The sequence below is a fragment of the Hevea brasiliensis genome, chromosome 13, assembly GCF_030052815.1.
Source record: "Hevea brasiliensis isolate MT/VB/25A 57/8 chromosome 13, ASM3005281v1, whole genome shotgun sequence".
In the NCBI taxonomy this organism is placed as follows: Eukaryota; Viridiplantae; Streptophyta; class Magnoliopsida; order Malpighiales; family Euphorbiaceae; genus Hevea; species Hevea brasiliensis.
In genome coordinates, this window is record NC_079505.1 from 9,163,263 (window position 1) to 9,187,330 (window position 24,068).

General features: G+C 35.2%; 1 protein-coding gene across 8 annotated transcripts in view; it reads right to left on the bottom strand.

Moving 5' to 3' along the window:
• LOC110642362 (uncharacterized) overlaps nt 1-23,514 on the bottom strand; it is a 70,424-nt gene extending 46,910 nt beyond the window's left edge. For 2 of the 8 annotated variants that reach the window (XR_002492430.2, XM_021794373.2), the window contains exons 1-16: nt 23,391-23,514; nt 22,847-23,012; nt 22,583-22,660; nt 22,364-22,479; nt 22,098-22,191; nt 21,625-21,668; nt 21,378-21,446; nt 16,769-16,827; nt 15,321-15,519; nt 10,058-10,126; nt 9,893-9,972; nt 7,861-8,010; nt 6,490-6,553; nt 6,027-6,128; nt 5,611-5,808; nt 5,390-5,517 (exon numbers count right to left, since the gene is read on the bottom strand). Coding sequence is in view for 7 of the 8 variants with exons in the window: in XM_021794373.2 (XP_021650065.2) it covers nt 5,390-5,517; nt 5,611-5,808; nt 6,027-6,128; nt 6,490-6,553; nt 7,861-8,010; nt 9,893-9,972; nt 10,058-10,126; nt 15,321-15,519; nt 16,769-16,827; nt 21,378-21,446; nt 21,625-21,668; nt 22,098-22,191; nt 22,364-22,479; nt 22,583-22,660; nt 22,847-22,943 (1,547 nt within the window). In the remaining variant the exon portion in view is untranslated. The other 6 variants (XM_058131759.1, XM_021794374.2, XM_058131760.1 and 3 more) reach the window with 6 other exon arrangements.
• Nucleotides 23,515-24,068: the final 554 nt, after the last annotated feature.

Consider the following 24,068-nt stretch of genomic DNA (forward strand, 5'->3'; position numbering starts at 1 on the left):
AGAACAAAGACAGAATACATGCATTGCAAGTTCAGTGAAGGCCAAACTGAAGATAGAGAAGGAGTTAGTTTGGATGGAGTGGTACTGTCCCAAAGTAATCACTTTAAATATCTTGGCTCAGTTTTTCAAGTAGATGGGGGATGTCAGGAGGATATTAGTCATAGAATTAAAGCCGGATGATTGAAGTGGAGACGTGTCACGGGAGTTTTATGTGATCGCAAGATTCCCAATAAGTTGAAAGGTGTTATGGAAAGTCAATCACTATGTTATGGAAAGTCAATCACTATATTATTTCTCTGTATATTCTGTATTCTGTATTCCTATTCAGGATTTCTTATTTAGAATTTCTTCCTAATTAGTAGAACACAATCATAGGAATCAATTGTATATACATACCCATGTACAGATTAATTGAAATCAATGAGAATTATCTCTTTCTACATGGTATCAGAGCAGGTCATCAATCTAGGGTGACTATTTGTTCTCACTACCCAGCTCAGGGCCGTTTCAACCCCGATCAACATCGCCGGCGTCGCCTCAACCCCCTCATTCCACCACTGTGTGCTGTTGCTTGATCCAGTATACCATTAAAGGACTTCTGAGGTTTGGCTCTCAGATCCTATTTCGGTATTTGCTTGATTTGTGATTTTGGGTTATTTTGCTGCTATAAGCACTTTGGATTAGCGTTTCAGTTAGTTTTCTTTGTCTCAACAAATGGCAGACAATAAGAATGTTATTTCGGATGTGATTCCGGTGATGACTAAGATCACAGAACACAAACTTAATGGTTCGAATTACCTGGAGTGGAGTAAGACTGTTAGGGTCTATTTGCGTAGCATTGATAAGGATGATCACCTTACTAAAGATCCACCCACTGATGATACACGACAAACTTGGCTAAGGGAGGATGCTCGGTTGTTTTTGCAACTTCGGAACTCGATTCATAGTGAGGTAATTAGTTTAATTAATCACTGTGAATTTGTTAAGGAATTGATGGATTACTTAGATTTTCTGTATTCTGGTAAAGGAATATCTCTCGTATTTATGATGTTTGTAAGGCATTCTACCGTGCTGAGAAAGAGGATAAGTCTCTTACGGCTTATTTTATGGATTTTAAACGGGTATATGAGGAACTTAATGTATTGTTGCCTTTTAGCCCTGATGTGAAAGTTCAGCAGGCCCAACGGGAGCAACTGGCTGTTATGAGTTTTCTTGCAGGCCTTCCTTCAGAGTATGAGATTGCTAAATCTCAGATTCTCTCCAGTTCTGAAATTTCCTCTTTGCATGAAACGTTCACACGGGTCCTTCGTACAGAGAGTACTCAATCTTCACAGCCTGCCAGTAGTGCTCTTATTAGCCGAAATCCAAATGGACAACAGGGTAATAGAAGAGGAAGTAGAGGAGGAATTACAGGCAACAGAAGTAATCAGCGTAATGGAGAGGCTAGTTCTAATCAGGACTCAAGAGGAGTCATTTGTTATTATTGCCATGAGCCTGGCCATACAAAAAATAATTGTCCGCAACTTCAGAGGAAAAATCAGCGATCACAGATGGCAAATATGGCGGCAGAGAATTCTACAGTATCTTCCTCTGAGAAAACTATTTTGGTATCTGCAAAGGATTTTGCACAATTTTCCCAGTATCAGGCATCTCTAAAGCCTACGGTTCCTCACATCGCGATCACGAGTCAGGTAAATCCACTACATGCCTTGTGTCTTCTTCATCCAAATGGGTTATTGATTCTGGTGCGACAGATCACATGACAGGTAATTCTAGTCTTCTATCTGCTTTTCAGTCTAATCTTACTTCCTCTACTGTTACTTTAGCTGATGGTTCTACTTCTTGTGTCATGGGTTCTGGAACTGCGAACCCGACTTCGTCAATTTCTTTGTCTTCTGTTTTGAGTCTACCAAAATTCTCTTTTAATCTACTTTCTGTTAGTAAACTTACTCGTACCTTAAATTGTTCTGTTTGTTTTCTATCTTTTGTGCCTTTTGTAATGAAATCAAAACTCAATTTAATATTTTTGTGCGCATATTAAGAAGTGACAATGCCAAAGAATACTTTTCAGCACAATTTCAACCTTATATGACACAAAATGGCATTCTTCATCAGTCTTCCTGTGTGGATACCCCATCCCAAAATGGCGTGGCCGAAAGAAAAAATCGTCATCTTCTTGAGGTAACTCGTGCTCTTCTTTTTCAGATGAAAGTACCTAAACACTTTTGGGCGGATGCAGTTTCTACAGCATGTTTTTTTATCAATCTTATGCCGTCTTCTGTCCTTAATGGGGATATTCCTTATACTACTTTGTTTCCTACAAAATCTTTGTTCCCTATTGAACCCCGTATTTTTTGTTGTACCTATTTTGTGCGTGATGTTCGTCCACAGGTTACTAAATTGGAACCAAAATCTCTCAAATGTGTCTTCCTTGGGTACTCCCGGCTCCAAAAAGGATACCGTTGTTTCTCTCCTACTCTTAATCATTATGTTGTTTCTGCAGATGTCACATTTTTTGAGTCCACTCCATTTTTTCCTCCATCATCTGTGTATGAGAGCCAGGGGGAGGAGGATGATCTCTTAATATATACTGTCCAACCAATGTCTAGTCCTCTCCCACAGCCTGTTCCTTCTGTCTCTAGACCTACTCGACCTCCCGTTGCTCATGTTTATTCCAAGAGATTGGAGATTCCTGACTCAGATCCTCCACCAGCTACTTCGTTGGGAGATCCTGTACCTCATACTGATCATGATTCTGATCTAGATTTACCCATTGCTCTTCGTAAAGGTAAACGTTCATGTACTTACCCTATCTCTTCTTTTGTTTCTTATAATCAATTGTCTTCTTGTTCTCGGTGTTTTGTTACTTCTTTAGACTCTGTTCCTATCCCTAATACTGTTGATGAGGCACTGTCTCATCCTGGCTGGTGTGATGCTATGAAAGAGGAAATTGAGGCTTTAGATGCTAATGGTACATGGGAACTATTGCCTTTGCCCACTGGTAAGAAAGCTATTGGTTGCAAATTGGTATTTACAGTAAAGGTAAATCCTGATGGTTTTGTGGCTAAGTTAAAAGCACGCCTCGTAGCAAAAGGATATGCTCAGACATATGGGGTTGATTACTCTGATACTTTTTCTCCTATAGCTAAACTTACTTCTATTCGCTTGTTTATCTCTTTAGTAGCTACATATGATTGGCCCCTGCATCAATTGGATATCAAGAATGCTTTCCTTCATGGTGATCTTCAGGAGGAGGTGTATATGGAGCAACCACCTGGGTTTGTTGCTCAGGGGAAGTTAGGTAAAGTTTGTAGGCTTCGGAAGTCTCTTTATGGCTTGAAACAAAGTCCTAGGGCATGGTTTGGGAGATTCAGTGAAGCAGTACAGGAATTTGGTATGCAAAAGAGTAAGTGTGATCACTCAGTATTTTATAGGCAATCTGAGGCTGGTCTAATTCTCTTGGTAGTCTATGTGGATGACATTGTCATCACTGGGAGTGACTCTGCAGGTATTTCATCTCTTAAAACCTTCCTCCAAACTCGCCTAGGACCAAAGACTTGGGATTGTTAAAGTATTTCTTGGGTATCGAAGTTATAAGAAGTAAGAAGGGTATTTTCTTGTCTCAAAGAAAATATGTCCTCGATCTATTAACAGAGACAGGAAAATTAGGTGCTAAGCCTTGTAGTGCACCAATGACTCTAACTTTACAAATCATAGTTGTGGGATAGTGAGTTGTTTGAAGATCCAGAGAGATACAGGAGATTGGTAGGAAAATTGAACTACCTTACTACCACTCGTCCCGACATTGCTTATGCCGTTAGTGTGGTAAGTCGGTTTATGTCTTCCCCAACCGTTGCTCATTGGGAAGCCTTGGAACAAATCTTGTGTTATCCGAAGGGCGCCCAGAAGAGGTTTGCTATATGGTAATCATGGGCATTTGAATGTTGAATGTTTTTCGATGCCGACTGGCTGGATCTAAGGTTGACAGGAGGTCAACCATCGGATATGCGTTTTATTGGAGGAAATTTGGTGTCTTGAAGAAGCAAGAAGCGAGTGTAGTTTCTCGATCTCGTGCTGAATCCGAATACAGAGCCATGACACAATCAGTATGTGAGGTAATGTGGATACTTCAATTACTAGATGAGACAGGTTTTAAGACCTCCCCGCCTGCAAAATTGTGGTGTGATAATCAAGCTGCTCTTCATATTGCTTCTAATCCGGTGTTTCATGAGCGGACCAAACATATTGAGATTGATTGTCACTTTATTCGTGAAAAGATTCAACAACAGATCATCTCAACAGGACACATCAAAACTGGAGAGCAGTTAGGAGATATTTTCACAAAAGCTCTGAATAGAGCTAGGATTGACTACATTTGTAACAAGTTGGGCATGATTAACATCTATGCTCCACTTGAGGGGGAGTGTTATGGAAAGTCAATCACTATGTTATGGAAAGTCAATCACTATATTATTTCTCTGTATATTCTGTATTCTGTATTCCTATTTAGGATTTCTTATTTAGAATTTCTTCCTAATTAGTAGAACACAATTATAGGAATCAATTGAATATATATACCCATGTACAGATTAATTGAAATCAATGAGAATTATCTCTTTCTACAAAAGGAAAATTTTTACCGTACAGCTATACGACCGGCCATGTTATATGGTAATGAGTGTTGGGTACTGAAGGAGTCGTATGTATCTAAGCTAAGAGTTACGGAAATGAGAATGTTAAGGCGGATGAGTGGCCATACTAGACTAGATAAAGTCCGTAATGAGAATATTAGAAAAAAGATAAGAGTGGTGCCAATTGAGGATAAGTTGAGAGAAGGGAGATTGAGGTGGTTTAGTCATGTGAAACGTAGACATACGGAAGCTCCAGTTAGACAAGTAGAACACATTAGGTTAGAGGATGAAAAGAAAAGAAGGGGTAGGCCTAAATTGACTTGGAGGAGAGTAGTATAACATGATCTAGAAGCATTATACATTTTCGAGGATTTAACCTAAAATCGATTAGAGTGGAGAAAGAGAATCCATATAACCGACCCCAAATTTTTTGGATAAAGGCTTAGTTGAGTTGAGTTGAGTTGAGTTGTATGATACACTGTGAAATTTTAAATTACATTTTAAGTATAAATTATAAAATTTAAAAAGTATCTTCTATGTACACATACACACATATAATAAACAATATTAAATAATATTATGCATATTATAACATGACAATATTACTACATTCCAAGAATTCCAAGGAATTTGTGTCAATTCAGAACAAGCAATTTACAAATGGAAATAGTAAAAGGAAACTGAATAATTTTTTTAATTTGTGATCATGAAGAGCAATTAATTTTGACTAGAAAGATACAAAGGATCAGCAATCATACTTGCTATGCAGAGTTGCAGCAATTTGACCCACGCTTAACTTCATTGCACACGTAAACATCTTACCACTTGCATTGACATCACCACCGGATAATACAGATGGATGGAACTCTGTAGCTTCATAAATATCCTGCAGAAAATATGACCAGTTAGATTATTTTAGACTAAAATGAAATCACTCATGGAATGACTATTTCAATGATGAACAACCATGGATAGCTACCTTTACGACTTCATCAGAGACAACACCAGAGAACTGACTAGAATCATCTGTTCCACCAGCACCAAGCATTCCTCGGGACAGCCAATTCAACCATCCTCTGGACCTGCCTGACATCTGTTCATCATTTCGTGACTTCTCAACAGAAATATTGGCACCATTCACTCCCATATTTGAAGATGAAGAGCTTGACATAACTTCCTGACACCAGACCAAATATCCAAAACCAAGTCACCAGAATGTTACTAGTGAAACATGTATGAAGTTGCAAATTGTAAGAAGACAGTCATAAAGAATTAAGAACCAAAACCAAAAACATCCAAAATGCTTACGCATGAAAAACTCAATCAAACAAGTTTAAATTTAATCATAACGACATACCAAAGTAAATTCTGCAGTATATTTAAGCAAATATATACCTGCAGCTCATGTTCTGCAGCAGCTCTATAACTTAAGATATCATCTATATCCGATTCTTTCTCCATAAGCTCCAATTCCCCAAGAATATATTCATCAATTGACTGATAATCACAATTTGCCCAAAAAAAAAAAAAAGAAGAAGAAGAAGAAAAACAAAGCAAAAACAGGTCAGCAAATAGTCCATTATTTCCACAAATGGCAACATGACCATCCACTTCAACAACAGACACAGGACATGGAAAGAAACTCAATTATACAATGAGGTAAGATGATTAGGTGATGATAGGAGATAGAGGGAGAGAGGAAAAAAAAGATGTGGTAAACATGACATGTTTCCACTTTCAAATTTGTAAAGTTAACTACGCTTCAATAACTCCTTGTTTTTGAGGAGATTTCACACTGAAAGATAAGAGCAGAAATAAGACTAAATTTGCTTTTATGAAAAGGAAAGAAAGAAGTAACCTGTTCTCTTTGAAGAAAATCTAGTTTAATCTTGTACAAATTGACATACTTTCGACGAGAATTCCTGTGATTGGGGTTTAGTAGGCAATGAAAAAATGACTAGTTATAGCATTTGCTTTACTGGGTCAAAAGGTAAACAACCACAATAAACTGGATGAGTGAACAAATAATAAAACAACATGAGCATGCATGCGTATACATATTTGTAACCTTTTCAGTATTTAAAATTTAGAAATTATTAAAAGGGAAAACAGGATTAGGACCAACAAGAAGCTCCAGCCGAAGCAAGTCCAAAGACTTGAGATATTTAAAGCATTCCATGTGTGTTTTTCTTATCAAATTGCTTGATTGGCAGAATGACCAGGAGGGCATGCTAAAAACCATCCAGGCATCCGCTACTGCTCCCAAAGTATTGAGCCATCTTCTTCACCCAGTTACGCTCTTCTAACAGGAAGCATTTATTGTTATGAAATAATTGATATTCAAATTTCTTCCATTAAACCCTAATAAAACAATATTAATTCCTTAAGAATACCCCAAAAATATTGTTCATGGGTACAGCTCACAGTGCCAAACCTGTCATGGATACAGCCCCCAACATCTGTACTTTCTTACATTATTTTGCTTTCTAATAATAGTCACTTACAAAACCTAGTTGTTCATGTGACTTCCTGCTAGTTCTAGCCACCACTGATAAACAGTCTAATCTGAAAGGTTTCCTACATTATGACAATTGGCTAAAACTGCTTAGATCGTTTGCCATCTGACCAAGACACATCTGTTTGCCACTTTTCTAAATATTGACACAACACAAGATACAGTGCTTAGCAGGGTTATCATTAAGAAATAACCTTCATTACAGAATCCAACTAACTTGTTGATTGATGTGAGTTCGGAAGTAAAACGTCCCTTCATAGAATTTGGATATGTGGCAACTCAAAGTAACAATGTAGGTTCCTGCTATTAGGAGTCATCAAAAAAGATAGTTATACCATCAGATTCATCACAGAAGGAACTACCGGTTTTTGTTTTTGTTCAGAGAGAATCTGTCAAAAACATTTAATATGGTACCATCTAAACGAAGATTGAGCACACCAAGGCAACAGACAAACACAGCCCCTACAGAGTTGTGACAAGAAGCCATCCATTAACAGCACTTTCCACAGAGTTTTCACTACCATAAAATTTCCGCAGGATGTATAAGAAAAAAGGAAAACCCCTTTCATACAGTTGTGACCAAGATAAGATCAATATGAAGTCAAATAGCAAGGTTTATTATACGGAGGCACGCAAGTGTGTGAGAGCTCAAACCCCAAAATGGGGTCATGTAACAAAGACTGCAAGCTACATGGAAATGGTAAATAAACTTACAGTCGCTGTCCTAAGTATCTCCATGAGGTTTTCTTCAACTTCCTGCGGACATCTGACAGGATAGATTCTTGTGCATAGTGCCACCATAATACTTGCCAACCACTGTGCTTTCTTGCTAAGGAATGGCCCCATGGACGGTAACGTCCATACCTACATCATGCACTGACAGATCAAATTCAGAATCCTTTTGAGCTTTAGATATCACAAATGTAGACAATACAATTTCAGTTAAACTAAATTACAAGTAAAGAATCTACAGACCATCATAACCTGTTTGACTAGACAGTTCAATAAGACACTGATAAAAAAAGAAGATGATGAAGAATTGAATGAGCACTGTTGCTTATGTCTTTAGGAACAAGGAAGAAATCTGAAGTTATAAGAATTATAGTGGTATAAAAATCATGGAACCAAGTTTGTGTGTAAGATAGCAATTCTGTATTAATCTGAAGAAAAAAGAAAACAAAGGCCATCTTTCTCATAAGTGGATTAATGAACAAAGCATCGAGGCAAAAGAGAAGTTCCTCGCATGATGTTTTATTGATCTAAAAAATGATTATGGAAAAGTTCTGAAAGATGTTCTATTGTGGGTTACAAAGGAACTTCTACATAGTTGCTCACATCAAGGGTCAGCTTTAATGTCTTATTGATGCAATCTAGGATGATGAAATTAGGAATTATTTTGATTTAATTTTTCTTATTAATAATAAGTTTAGGTTTCTATTATTTTGGAAATTTAATTAGTTAGCATTTTAGGAATTCTATTGTCTAGAATTTCCTAGTTAGTGTTGTTTTTATATTCCTAATTAGTGTTGATTTAGTATTTTCTCATTTTGGGATTCCTAATCTTAGTACTTGTAGGACTATTTATTATACTATAAATACCTATGTCATCTAGTTATTTTAGTAGAGCCTATTATTATTTGTATTGACAATTGATTTTGAGAATTAATAGAAATTTGAGAATTATTTCTCATTCCCTCTGAGTGTCTTCTTGGTTCTTGAATTGGGATTACCTAGAGCCATGGTTTTCACAGTAAGTAGAGGAGCTCCAAAGCAATCATTGCTGGTATGTAGTCCAATCATAGGAAAAGTATGGAGAGTAAGAAAGACGTCATTCACAGGATTGAGGAAGATGATTAAAACGCATGAAAATGATAAAACCCTGCTAAAGGAATTTGATATGCTATGGTCTATACCGATCAGTGTTGGAATGTGAAGAAAGTATGGCAGAATGATGAGAATGATTTGCAGGAATATAAAAAAGGCATGTATAAACATTGAGTACATTTGTAAGAAGGTTAAAGTGTCACCTACTACGGACTGAAGGAGTCATATATGTCTAAGATAAGAGTTGCGGAGATGAAAATGTTAAGGTAGATGAGTGGCCATACTAGACTGGATAAAGTCCGTAATGAGAGTATTAGAGAACAGTTAGGAGTGGTACCAATTGAGGATAAGTTGAGAGAAGGGAGATTGAGGTGGTTTGGTCATGTGAAGCGTAGACATACGGAGGCTCCAGTTAGACAAGTAGAGCATATTAGGGTAGAGGATAGAAAGAAAAGAAGGGGTAGACCTAAACTGACTTGGAGGAGAGTAGTACAACATGACCTAGAAGTATTACACATTTCCAAGGATTTAACTCAAAATCGTTTAGAGTGGAGAAAAAGAATGCATAAAGCCGACCCCAAATTTTTGAGATAAAAGCTTAATTGAGTTGAGCTGAGGTGAGTTGAGCTGAGGTGAAATAGCTACAGTCAGTTAAAGCTAGTTAAAAACATTAAAAAAATATATATTACATACATCTCTCAAATGACAATGATACTCATATCAAACCAAAATAAAAATAAAACATTTCAAAACAAGTGAAGTAGTGAACACAGTAGAGTATTAGATCTACATGATACCAATTACCAAGGTAAACAATAGAAAAGAACTAAAAAAAAAAAAAAAAAAAAAAAGACAACAGTAAATATTTATCTATAGACTAAACCACACAAAATAAAAACTTTTAAGGAAATACCAAACTTACTTTTCCCTTAAACGGCTAATGGTTATGTAATCAGATAGAATCAGTATTTGTTGCAACTGAACCTCATTTAATGAAATGGCCTAAAAAATATAATAAAATAAAATAAGAATGAGCCAATAAAAAAAGTGAAATAAATGAGCTATATCTTCAAATGATTGAACCAACCAGGCCAGTTATCTCTGCTTTGATTGAATATTGTGCCAAATCACTGTCAATCCTTCCTGCTCTGTTAACCTACATGAAAAACAAAAATATGCATCCTAGAACTCATTATTTTTTGCTAACTAACATGCGACAATTTTGAAGTGAACAATCAAACTCTCAAAAAATAAAGAAAAATCACTTCAGATATAAATAAAGAAGGAAATATCATTTAGAAAGGCAAGGATTATAGATTTTGTTCCAATATAAAATATAAAAGAGTAAGTCTGTAACATATGCAAAATAACTGAATGGCTTGCCAAGTCATATAAGTAATTTCACTACCAAAACACAATAATAATTTTACGGCCTCCCTTACTCCTTTTCTTTTGTTCTGGTTTCCTTTCTTGACCAATTATGTTTCCAAAATGAATTCAATTAAGCTAAAATTATAGGTTTGACCGTTGGAGCCTTGTGCATAGCTATTGCACAAAGAAGTTAAATGCGGCATACCCAACTCAATTAAACAAAGCCTTAATCTCAAACTAGTTTGGGTTAGCTACAATAAGCAAAGACATCAACATACACAAACAATTGACATAAACAGGCATATGAAACAATATACAAAAGGGTTAGATAATAACACTCCACAACTACCACAATTATTCAAGGCAGCGCAAAGAGGTCCCAAAGCCTAGGCGCAAGATGCAAGCATGCACCTGAGGGAGGTAAGGTGTAAAAGAAATTAAATAGGGTAAATTACATTTTAGTCTCTAAGGTATGTCAAAATTAACACATCCCTCGGTTTTTAAAAGTCAACAGTTTCATCCTTGGGTTTTGAATCCATCCAATTCAAAGTACCTCCGTCCATATTTCCATCAATTTACCGTTAATTGTTTGCAAAATGACTAAAATACCCTTAAGAATAAGTTTAATTTTTCATCCATGAATTGTGTTAAATTAATACATTTATCCCTCCTCACCCACATAAACCCACATACCTACAAACCCACACAGCACCTCAACCACCATTCTTCCTCCCTCTCTTTCCACAAAAACCCACTCCGTTGCCTCTATGAATAGGGAAATGGTGTTGGCGAGGCAATTCACAGTGTCGATGGGCCCGAGTGGTGCCAAAAAAGGTGAGATATGATCGGGTCGAGTTAGCGTCACAATTCTCCGTCTTTCGACAATTGTTTGCTGGCAATGGAATCATCTAAGGTTGGGTGTTTATCTAGTGGTGGGTTCTAGCTGGTTGAACATCGAGAGTAGCTAGATCGAGTAAGGTATCTTCAATTCCTTGCCTTTCTCCCTTGGGATGGAAGGACCTTTGAATTATACAAATTCAAAACCCAAGGATGAAACCATTGACTTTTAAAAACACAAAGACATATGTGTTAATTTTGACATACCTTCTGGATTAAAATTTTCTTTCCAACCTAATTGTAGATTATAGTCAAGTAACAATTTAAAACCAATTCATGTAAATTAGATTATTGACATATGGATCTTAGGGGCATAAAGAAGGAAAATAAAAGATTGAAAAAGGAAAATAAGCTCATTGCAACCAAATCTTAAGAATTATTGAATCTCACGCCAAAATCAAACGAGAGAAAAAAAAGGTGAGGGCAGAAAGAAAACGAGGGTGGGGGGTTGATAATTTAGGGTTTTCTTTTTTCTATTTATTCTTATAATTTCAACAACAATTTATCAAAGAAGAGTTTTTCTGTTGTAAATAGAGATATCTTTCTTTGTATCATTTGCAAAAAAGTTGACAAACAGGAGGAAAAAGTAAAAAGGCTCAATCCAATTAAGTTCGTAGCGTCTACCAATTTTGCCATATCCCCCCTTCTTTTGTTTTGAAATTAAGTTCTTATAGTTATCTCCCCTTTTGCCATTTTTTGTTATATTTCTTTTTCCTTCAGATTAAAAAATATATATATATATATATTTCAGAGGATAATCTACCATTAACAACCTCTTTCTAACTACTTTCACTATAAAAGAATATTTTTCTATATTCCTAACATGTCTTTAAACAAGTGAAAAAAAAAACATAAAATTATTCATTAATATTTACGATATGTTTCCCATGGTAACTAGGTTTAATTAAATATATGAAATAGAAAGTCGACTCATGGCAACCATATCATAGGAAATCTACAAATAGGAAAGTCGGCTCCTGACAACCATGTCATAGGAAATATACAAGGGTAAATTATAAGTTAGCCCTTAAAGTTTAGTGAAACCTACAACTTAGCCCCTATATTTTTAAAACTCACCTATTTAGTACTTCACATTTTAAAAACCAACTAAGTAGTCCTTGCCGTTAAAATTTTAGTTAAATCACTGTTAGTCAAATTAGTTTCAAGTTAGTCAACATAATAACTAACTTTTAATACCAAAATGCCCCTTTAATCAAACCCGCCTCATTGCAGACAGGTTGGCCTCTTCGGTCACTCCCACCAAGCTCCTCTCCTAGCCTTGCTCTCCCTTCCTTACTATATTCGCCGTCGCTGATCATTACAAACGTCTCCCTTTCAGCCAAACCCACATCAATTTAGCATTTCATTGTAGACCCACCTCGCCGCAACACTTCATCATTGATCCAAATTGCCCGCTAGTCAGTGTTATCAAGGCGAAAGGCAACACTAAGGCGACAAGGTGCACTATGGCCTTGGGCGAGAGGTGATAAGTAAAGTGAGGGCCTTTTTAAATTAAAGCATTAAATAATTGATTTTTTTTCAATAATTTGCATAATTACACATCATAGAAATAACTATCAATGTTGTCCCAATTCAATCAAATGAGAAATTAAAGTATAAAACAATTTATTTTTTAAATAATTTGCACAATTACATATCATAGCAAGAGTATCAATACCCATCTAATAAAAAAATTTCACAATTCACAATAACCATTTAATAAAAAGTATATTTAACAAATTTAACAAAAAAAATTAAAAAGAAACAAAAAAAAAAAGGAATTGTTGGATCACATATGAGTGACTGAGAGGAGAAGAAAATAACAGGTGCTAGATCTATTGTAAAGAAGAAGGGAAGGAGTAGAAAAAAGAAGAAAAAAAAATTAAACAGAAAAAAAGACCATGGATCACAGGTGCTAGACTTGCTGATAGGTTGCGCAATTGAGAGAGTGAGGAGAAGAAAATAGAAAAAGAGTAGAGGAGAGAGAGAAAAGAATGTGAAGATGAGAGAGAGAAAGGAAGGAAGAAAACACCCGGTTGCTTTGTTTTTTGTCTGCTTTGTGTTCTATTTGTGTTCTGCTTTGTAGGTGGCGTGAAGTAGAGCTATTTTTAGGGTTTTCTTTTGTTTCAGACTATTAACAAAACAAAAAAAGGAGGAGAAAGTGTCTGTTACTTTGAAGAGGCATCGCCTCACCGCCCCAATTGCCTCTCGCCTCCATGGTCTCGGGCGCTCACCTGTTATCACTTGCCTTGCCTTAGCCAGGCAAGGCGCAAGGGGCTCACCTCGCCCAATGTCTTTCTCCACCTTTAACAACATTGCCACTAGTCCCTCTCTACTTCAATCTCCCATAACAACAGCAGCAACAACCAGGCAAGGAATTACTTAGCGGTCCACCACCACCACCACCACCAATGATGTGACAACCTTTGGCTTCTTCAACTACACACAATCCCACAAATTACCACCATCCCTCCGCCTATGGCCCTCCCCCACTCCTTATGAAGGAAAGACTGGTGTGGGTGTGAGCATGCATGAATGGTCAATTTGATGTCGGTTTCTACTCTGCCTACCTTGTAGTGGAAAGGTGATTATGTCGGTTCTACTCCACCACGGCACCACCAATGATCAAATAACATCGGTTCTACAGGGAGGTCTTAGATGTTATATAAATGAGTTTGCAAACCTCCCCTTGTAAGCTAGCTTTTGAGGTGGAGCTAGGCAGGTTCATATCATTTGGTATCAGAGCCTCACTCTGTACGGGTCAATGGACCAGGGCCATGTACAAAGGTTCCCTAACGTTCTGTGGAGAGGTCGAGGTGAACGAGTCATGACCCCGGTTGCTGCACGAGAACGTTTAGTATAAAGGGATCGGGAATGATGCGTCCCACATCAGTTCTGCAAGGAGGTCTTGAGTGTTATATATATAGGTTTGCAAACCTCCCCTTGTGAGCTAGCTTTTGAGGTGAAGTTAGGCAGGTTCATATCATTTAGTATCAGAGCCTCACTCTGCACGGGTCGATGGGCCATGTACAAAAGTTCCTTGATGTTCTTCGGGAGAGGTCGGGGTGAGCAAATCATGACCCCGATTAATTCACGGGAACGTTCAGTCAAAAAGGGTCGGGAACAATGCGTCCCACATCAGTTCTGCAGAAGGTCTTGGGTGTTATATATATAAGTTTGTAAACCTCCCCTTGTGAGCTAGCTTTTGAGGTAGAGCTAGGCAGGTTCATATCACCCACCCTTCAAATACCTCTCCTTTTTCTCAAACCATTCTCCCTACAGATTACCCATGTTTATGAACTCACAATCACACCTCTACCCAGATCACAAGTCACTCTTCTTCTTCTTCGATGCTCTGCCTTCTCCATCTCTCCGGTTCAAATGTCAATTATTGTTGTTTATTGGGTTGTATACTTGTATTAACTAGACTTTGATTTTTTAATTATTGTTGATTTTCTAGATTTATTTGTTGAGATCTAATGTTGATTTCCAAATTTGTTTGTTGAGATTTACCATTGGTTTTCTAGATCTGTTTGTTGAGAAAGCAACAATGGCGAGGAAGGATGTGTGTGTTGTGGGAGAGGCTTGGCTTCCTTTTGGGGCATTTTGGTCTTTTCTCATTCATTGACGATGATTTAACCAAAATTTTAACAGCAAGGACTAATGTGTTGGTTTTTAAGAATGTGAAGGACTAAATAAGTAGGTTTTTAAAATACAGGGACTAAGTTGCAGGTTTTACTAATGACTAAACTACAAGGACTAAATTGTAATTTATCCAATATACAAATAGGAAAGTCAGCTCAAGATGACCAAATGTTAGGGATTAATCAACCATTCCCATTCCAAATCCAAAGCAGTTTGATTCTCTAAGAAATAACATAAAGAGAAAAAAGTGATTTCTCTTCATAATTCTGCAGAAGACTGCGTAGGAGTGAACCTTATCAAGGTCACCTGCCTTTCAATGATTGAGGAACTAGGGGCTACTCCTTTTGCACCTTGCATCTCAAGTGCACCCTTTAATAATTGTGACATGGATGATGAGATATAAAACAAATTTATCACTTGAAATAAACTTTTCATACCACAAGTGACACTGTTACATCAAATGGCTGCAATAAGTGGTCAACCGTATTGCCATCAGATCTTTCATATCCGAAATTTGCAGTGTTATCCAAACTTGTTGAGTCAACAGCTCCTTTGGATGTGGTACAATAAATTTCCAAAGCTTCAACATCGACTGTTTTGTTTACTTGGCCCCTTACCACCTTCCCACCTAATGATCTGCCATGACAGAAAAGCATAACACTCAAAAACAGTGAAAAATGTCATTAGAAAGAAGGAGGGGAGAAAGAGTAAAGATGCACAGATCAAGACAAAAGTCAAAACTTTAGGCAAGCATGCCTTTAAGCCAGATGCAAGTTCTCAATTATATCCCACTCCATCAAAAGAAGAAGACCCCAAAACCCTTAAAACATGAATGCCAGCACTTCACCACCCACCCCCCCCAAACAACCCCACAAAAAAAAAAAAAAAAAAAAAAAGGAGGATTACAACCATCTGATCCCTAATTAAAGCTATAAACCCAAAAATGCAAACACTTGCTCCCTGTAACAGCACAATAACTTGAGTCCAATTTGACACTCTTAGCCTTGTGGAACAAGTAATGGACATTGCAGCAGTGAAGTAATAAAGAAAAATGTAAATATATACCATAATGCACTTACTAAATGTCAGAAGTAGTTGCAATCTACAATTAGGATGAATGGGAGAAAACTAGAAAGAAGTGAACATCAACTAGCAAAAAAAGAACCTAAGGAAATCTTTACGGTTAATATTGCATAGCGAACCATCCATTCTAGTGTAAGCATGCTTAATTTTAATAACCTTATACCATAGGAAATCAACCTCTAATGGAAGCACTACTTATTAGGAGAATATTCTTGCACCAAATTTCCAAGGACTAACTCCCTTTGAGATTTAGGCTTACACATTTGCTACCAAACGAACATATGATCCTACTTATTGCCCCCTACTCAAATCCAAGGGAAATCTGTTATCAACTCATCAGTTTTTGTCTCGATTAGCACTGGATTTTAAACATGAATAAATAGAATAGAAGAACACTAAACAAACAAACCTAAATTAGTTCAACACATCCTCAAAAGAAATAAAGATCCTAGATTTCCAACCTCTTTACATTATCAACAAGTGCCCTACCAAAATCTCTTTATCTTCCTAACCAACGAGTGTTTTCTCTCATTTCAACATCCCTAAACACTTCCATATCAGCTAAAAAATAATGTTCTCTCCCAAAATCTAAATTCAATTTTACTAAAGAAAATTGCTGTGTTATTTTATTTTTTTTTTTTTTTCAAGGCTTAGTTGAGTGCAAAACCTTTAAATTTGATTACCTGCTGTGTCAAAGAGGGCCTCATTTCTAAACTAGTAGTTATTGAAAACAACGAAATATAAAATTGACAAAAAAAATCATGAAATACATATGCATTAAGCAGTAACATAAAAAAATTACCCAACCAAATTTTGCTTTATTGTCAAGCTGGAAAACTTCAAACCAAACAGAACCTGCGACTGGAAAAATACGAAGGTAAATTAGCAGTTACATCTTGCAGTCCAAGAAGATTACAATTACACTCAAAATACAGAATCTTACAACATGTATAACAGAACCACTCTGACACCAAGCTTAAGAAATTAATGACATCAATCATTAATGTTGTGACTTGTTGCAAGTAAATGAATAAAGACAGGTTTGACTCAAAAGTAATACAATGAAAGAAGATAAAAGGCCTATTCAAATCTAATCCAGCCTGTGTATCCATAATATATCAACAACTAGACAAAAAATTTAAAAGATAAAAATGATTGGCATTGTCACTTTGTTATCCCTAATAAAATAGAGATAGCTTGAAAGGAGTTTCAAGTTTTTCCATAGCTACCTGCAATGGAGGCGATAAGACCAATTCCAAAGATGCAGCACAAGGCATCAAAAGTTTTTACACCAAATCATTTCAAAACTTGAGGGTGAATTTCTCCAACAATGGAGGAAAGTTTAGCCAGCTATCATTTGATGCCACAGGTAGAATGTTCGAGGTATTAACATAAACTAACCGGTAACACGACAATGGATAAGATTAAGAATAATATTCGTCAGAGAATGCATGTAGCACACATTGAAGATAAATGAGAGAGGGTCAATTAGGGTGATTTGGTCATGTCCAATAGAGTATCAAATGTCCCAGTATGGAAGTGTTGGCAAGTTAATGGTGGAATGAGTAAGAAGGAAAAGGGGGAAACCTAAAATGACATGGAAGAAATTAGCACCAAAAGATTTATAATTTTTTGATATTGACGTAGATTTAGTTTCAAATATAGCTAAAAAAAATGAGTCAATCTTAAGTTTATAAATGTTATTAAGGACATGTAAGAGGGAGCGGTCAAGTGTAAGGATAGTAGAAAGGAACACGGACAAGGTTCTCATAACAATGGGTTTACATAAGGGATCAACATTAAGTCCGTACCTGTTGACCTTAATTATGGATAAGCTAACCAGTCATATAAGATGATCTGATGCCTTATATTGGTTGGAGTGTTGTGGATGCCTTATATTGGTTGGTTGGCAATAGGCATTTGACAGTTAGACTATGTACTAAGTTAAAGTAATGGAGTGATGGTTTAAAACTTTAAATGGATTGGTACTTCTTATTGGGCTGATGGTTTAATGAGCTGGAGGTTATTAGTTTTGTTTGCATGTATTTCTAATTCTATTTTTCATAAATTAAAATGTAATTTTTTTATTGAATATATAATTATCCATAATAAGTTTATAGAATTAAATTTAAATAATTTTAAGTTATGTTTAGTAAAGTATAATTAAATTAAATATAAAGTAAAAAATTAAAACTATAATGCAATAAAATATTAAAATTATCATTTCAATATTACATTTGATTCAAAGTAAAATTATATAATGCATTTTAAATGACTATATAATTTCACTCATATATGTAATTTAATTGACTATGATGATTTGCAATAAAATCAAAATAAGTAATGAAATAAATAGTATAGTACATATATTTTTATATGTAATTAATATTATATTAATTAAATTAATTGTGTTTATATAACTTTGACTTTTTTTTTTTTTTTGTGCCTTACCTTGCTCAAGCACGCGCCTTGCGCCTTGGTGTGCCTGGAACCTTTAATAACTGTGCCAAGAGCTTCCTCTGTTAGCTCTTTGGATTTATGGTATTTTCTGTTATTGTAATTTGGAAAGTAATTATTGCATTTGGCAATTCTACTGGGCTAGGAGGAGCCATTTGTATACTCAAAACACACCCTTCACTATTCTGCTACTCTGAATATATACAAGATGGTGCCTATTTCTCTGTAACAAATTTTGTCCACATGTCCTCTCTCCTTTGCTAGCTCCAACAGCCACATCCCCCTCCTTCTTTCTTAGAATAAATGTTAAATGTTCTTGGACCTAGGCCTACATCCCCTTTTCCCATATTTCTATCAGGTAGAAACACGGATATTAAGATGGATTATATCAACACAATCATGGATAAGGTTAGGAATAAACACATCCATCAAAGAATGTATGTAACACATATTGGAGATAAAACAAGTGATAGTCAATTAAGATAGTTTAGTCATATCCAACATAGAGAATTAAAAGCCCCAGTATGGAAGTGTGATAAGTTAGTAAAGGAATGAGTGAGAAGGAGAAGGGGAAAGGGGAGACCCAAGATAACGTGGAGAGATGTAGCATCAAAAGATTTATAAGTTCTGGATATTGATATGGACTTATTGTCTAACAAAGTTGAAATATGAAAAAGGAATTATATAGCCAAACCCAACTAATTTGGGATTAAGGTTTAATTATTATTGTTGTACAGCAAACCTTAACTATTTTGGGATTAAGAATTTGTCATTGTTGTTCATTTGGATTTCGCATTATTTAAGATGTTACTAGTATTATTCAAAATTCTATCATTTAGGAGTCCAAGACCCATAAGGGCTCCCAATTCAAGCATTTATAGGTCTAGCACAAGGAAGTATAAGCGCATTATTTTGCAACATTGTATATGTTGGAAATCCGTCTGACATGCATTCTACTTGAGCATACCTTAGATATTATCCACGAGGTGCCATGATACACATGTAATTTGGGTTAATTTTGAGCATACAAGACACAGTGAAGACACACATGTCTCCATCTTAGCTTATTTGGATTTTGTCATCAACTTTGATAACATAAAGTAAAATCCATTTCTTAGTCACTCTTCTCCTATTGAGTTTTTCAAATAATAAAATCAACATGATTACAATAAAATTGAATGATTCCACTATTTTACTTCCTCAAGTATTTGTATATTGCATAATCAACTTTCTATAATTTTAAGCCATTGTTTTACTTACCTTGGGTCTACCAATATAAGTTTATTGTTAATGTTTGCAGTCAATTGTGCTTTGCTAGTCATGTTAATGCAATTTTAATCCAAGGTGTGATGTTGAAAAGACCTTGAATGATGTAGGAGAGTTTGCAAAGAGTAGAGATTTCATTAATTACAATATATTTTTTTGATTATTGCTTCACCAATAATTTCCTTGTTTGTGCTTTCTCTTTGTTTTCAAGAAAGAAATTTATTTACGAAAGAATTTGGCACATATTCCTTAAGAATGATGCGTAAAAAATCAATGTAGTATCTTTATTCTTCAGGAAGTTTATTTTTATTTAGTTAGTTTCATTATTTTATTATTTTAGGAAGTTTACTTATTTAGTAGGAATCCAGTCTTCTTAGTTTCAAGTTTGAGCCCATAAATAGGGCTACAAAGAGCCCCATGTAATTTAGTTCTCAATCATGTAATTTAGTTCTCAATTGAGATTTTTCTTTATATCTTGTTCTCTCTCTATTTTGGTGGATTCCTAGGAATTTGTGAGAGTAGCTGTATCCTTGGAGTGGCCTACCAGGGTGGTTATTCAGCTGTTCTATATAGTGGATTGTCCATACTGTGCTTGTAACCTTAACATTACCAAATTCTACCTATAAGTTCGTGACTATTGTGTTTACCTTATCCGCCATGCACCTCGGCTCTTTCTATAACCATTTGTTCCACAATTCTGCTTATTTTGAAAATTTAAGTACCAAGTTCCCAATTTCAAGACATCTGTTGCATCTACACGCACTAGTTTCATAGGGTCTAATGCCAAGGAATTATAGGATGAAGCTAAAATATTTTTCTAATTACTCCTTTCACCCCTTTTTCTAGGAGGCATGGGATGGTGTTGGGGAATGTTAAAGGATTTGCAATAAAAAGCCCCTAGTCTTTTGAAAGTCCTTGTCAGTATCTGTAACAAAAAATTTGGAAAAGACTATAAAGTGATGAAAAAAAAGATAATAAAGTGAGAAATGCTAGGTAGCATTACAGCATCCAATCTGGCTTTGCTTAACGCTTATGAGAAGATATGATTACCTCATGTTTAAACCATGAATACAAATTAATTAAAATAGCAAATGAATAGAACAAATACATTATAAATAACTGTTTACAAAGCATATAGAAGCAGTTGGACTGTTAGAGACATGGTTTCAAATAATGGCCATTAATGTCACGGCCGTTATTTACAGGTTTTTGAAGGCTCTGCTATGCATTACCCCGTTATTTATACGCGGGTACTGAGTTGTATGTGTAATGGCCGTTACCACCATTACATAGCGATAACGGCCATTATCGTTAAGTAACGATAATGCCCATTACTTCAATTATGCATCCACCACAAATCACATGCAAACAGCATTTTTTTTACTTTTATTTTCGTTGATATCTAAAAATGATAGATTTAATGTCTTTATTTGATGTATTTGTACTTATTATATAATTAAGTATCTTAGTTTTACTTGTATTTACCAATATCTAGTCATTTTATAAACTTTGCACATTTTTCAAAAAAATTTGCATAGCAATAGGCCGTTGCCGTTACATTACGGCCGTTAACCATGGTTGCAAAAGTAGCAAATTTAAGATATAAACAATGTACAAAATGGCTACAAATTCACATCACCACAAGCTGCAGGGGAGAAACAATATTTGTAGTATGGCGGTAAGCATACCGAGTCCAGCTGAATTTCATTGTATTGGATGTGGAAATTTCTAATTGACAGTTGTATACTGTCAAGAACCTGGAAGTAAAACACGGAGCTTGTTGACAATAAGAACAAATATAATTACAAGTGCATCTTGAAAGAAATGGATATAAATTTTGGAGAAATATTTCAAACAAATCCATTACTATTTCTGGAAACATAAAAAGTAACATAAGAAAAAAATCATAAAGTGACAACAACAATGCAATATCACCTTTGCAGTAATATATGAAATAAATGACTTCCCAGCTTGATTATCTGCAAGGTATAGAAAACATAAAAAGTATTGGCATGGGCAACTGCTTCTCAAATCAAAAATAAAAGACCACCTCAACCAAATTAATTATACCATTAAGTATAAAACTCCAGAAAAATATATAACAATCTAATATTTAATGAATTCGAAAAAGAGTTGGTAAAAATTGCAAAGAGAATGAGATGTTATGGAGCTAGATCAATGACATTTCACCTCTTTCTCTCAGCTTTCAAATGGTTTAGATCATTCACCGGTCACAGGAAAATATGTACAATGGTGACATTTTCCGTTCACACGAGTGACAACTACATGATTTATTGAAATCAAAAGCATCTATATTTCAAAACTAGAGATCATTACTATCACTGAATTTGATAAAACTTGACAGATTAAGATTACTGGCACTTGAAAGTGGAAATCAACCAGCATACCGCAAACTCGTCTTGACAGTTTTGCAAGCTCTGCTGCAGCAAGCTTAGCCTTTTTGCCAGCAAATTCTCTTCTTTCAGCTGCCTCCACACTCCACTACCACATAAGACACATGAAGCAATTAATGTGAAAATGCACATAGTTACAAAAGAGACCATTGTAATTTTTCTTCTTTTTACTCTTCCTTCAGAAATGAGGCTTCTAATATAAAATAGAGTTTTTTTTTTCTGTAATTCACATCAAAAATTTATCTGAATTTTGTATGTACCTCATGGTCATCCCGCTGGGAAGCACAAATGAACACGTCTTCTAAAGCAATAATAATGGGCTGATCCCAACCGAGCTTTTTCCATGAAATTTTGATGCTTAGCTTCCCAATCCTACCTATTAAAAGAAAAACAAATTCAGGGGTTTCTAGGAAGTAGGGGAAATAAGGATTTCCATGAGATTGAATAAATCAAACTCATATGCATGTGTATATATGTACCTTGCTTTAAAGCAAATGGCAATTGAAGATAATCAAAGGCTTCAGGAATTAGTTCTACATTCTCCAAAAATACTTCTTCTACAAAAACCAAAATTTTGAAATCAACAACAGGTTCAAGTGAGCATTAGTTATCAACAACAGAAACAATCTAAAAGATAAAAACACCTAAATTTACACATAACATATAACCACAGGTAGATTACCAAGCAAGGATGTCAGTTTGTACTATCTTTACAATAGAGGGGAGGAAGAAAAACACATTACCATTCCAAAGACTGAGCTTGAGGTGGTCCTTTTGTATATTTTTCACATAACTACCGAGATAACCCACCAGCACCCGATGAACGAGTCCTTCAAACATTTTATTCTCCTTCTCCTTTTTATCTTTTTCACCGCCTTTTTATGGAGCATTAATTATAACATTCAATCACTGCAGCAAAGACAAAACACTAGGTGCTTAAACTCAGTAAAGCAACAAATAATCAAAACAGGTTACCTCAGAAAGAAAGATGAAAAAGAAATGAAAAATCAATAAAGGTTATACTGATTACTTTCAATTTTTCACACCAATAGAAGCAGGGGCGAACAAATGATTAAAGAGTATTAAAGAGAAGGAGAGAAGGAGAAGATAAAAGAAGAAAGAGAAGTGGAGAACTAAGAGGAGAAAAGCAGCGGCGTGGTGGACTAGTGAGCGAGGAAATACAGCCAAACCAAAAAGATAACCAAGAAAAAAATAAAACAAACCAAGAAACAATAATCGATGATAATAAAATCCAATTCGATCGATTTAAGACTCAGAAAACTTCACCTTATAATGTAGAAATAGATGGTCTATAGTGCGTGCTGTCCGCGAGAGACTGTGGGATGCGATGGGGAAGAGCAAAGCTTTCACATGGGAAAGTAGGCTACGCGGCCTCCTAATTTTGATTTTGTTTCTCATTTTTCCCATTTTTCCAAGTGGCATTTTAATACATCTTTTTCCAAATAATTAAAAAAAATCCAAACTTTTATATTTTTTTCTCTATTATGTTTTTAATTCATATTTTTCTATTATTTTATCTCAAATTTAAAACCAATGTTTAAGCATAAAATATTAATAAATGATATAACCAAAATAAAATTTAATTATAACTTCTAAATAAAATAATATTTTTATTTGATTTATTTGAAAATAGTTGATAAAATGATAAAAAATTAAAATGGTGGACTAATATTGATTGTCTTATTAACCTATTTGCTAAAATTAAAATTAATGTAAAGATTTGGGACTAAATTGAGAAAATTAAAAAAAAATTGTTAAAATTAATAATTGACATAAATAAAAATAACTTAATTCTTAAAATATATTTGTATTTACCAAAAAATATTTTCATTAAAAATTATAGTATATTTTATTATATTACAAAAATTAAAATATAAATTACATTTTTTCTTTGTCAATTTTCTATATAAATCAAACAAGTCTTGGTAAAAAAGAAACCATGAA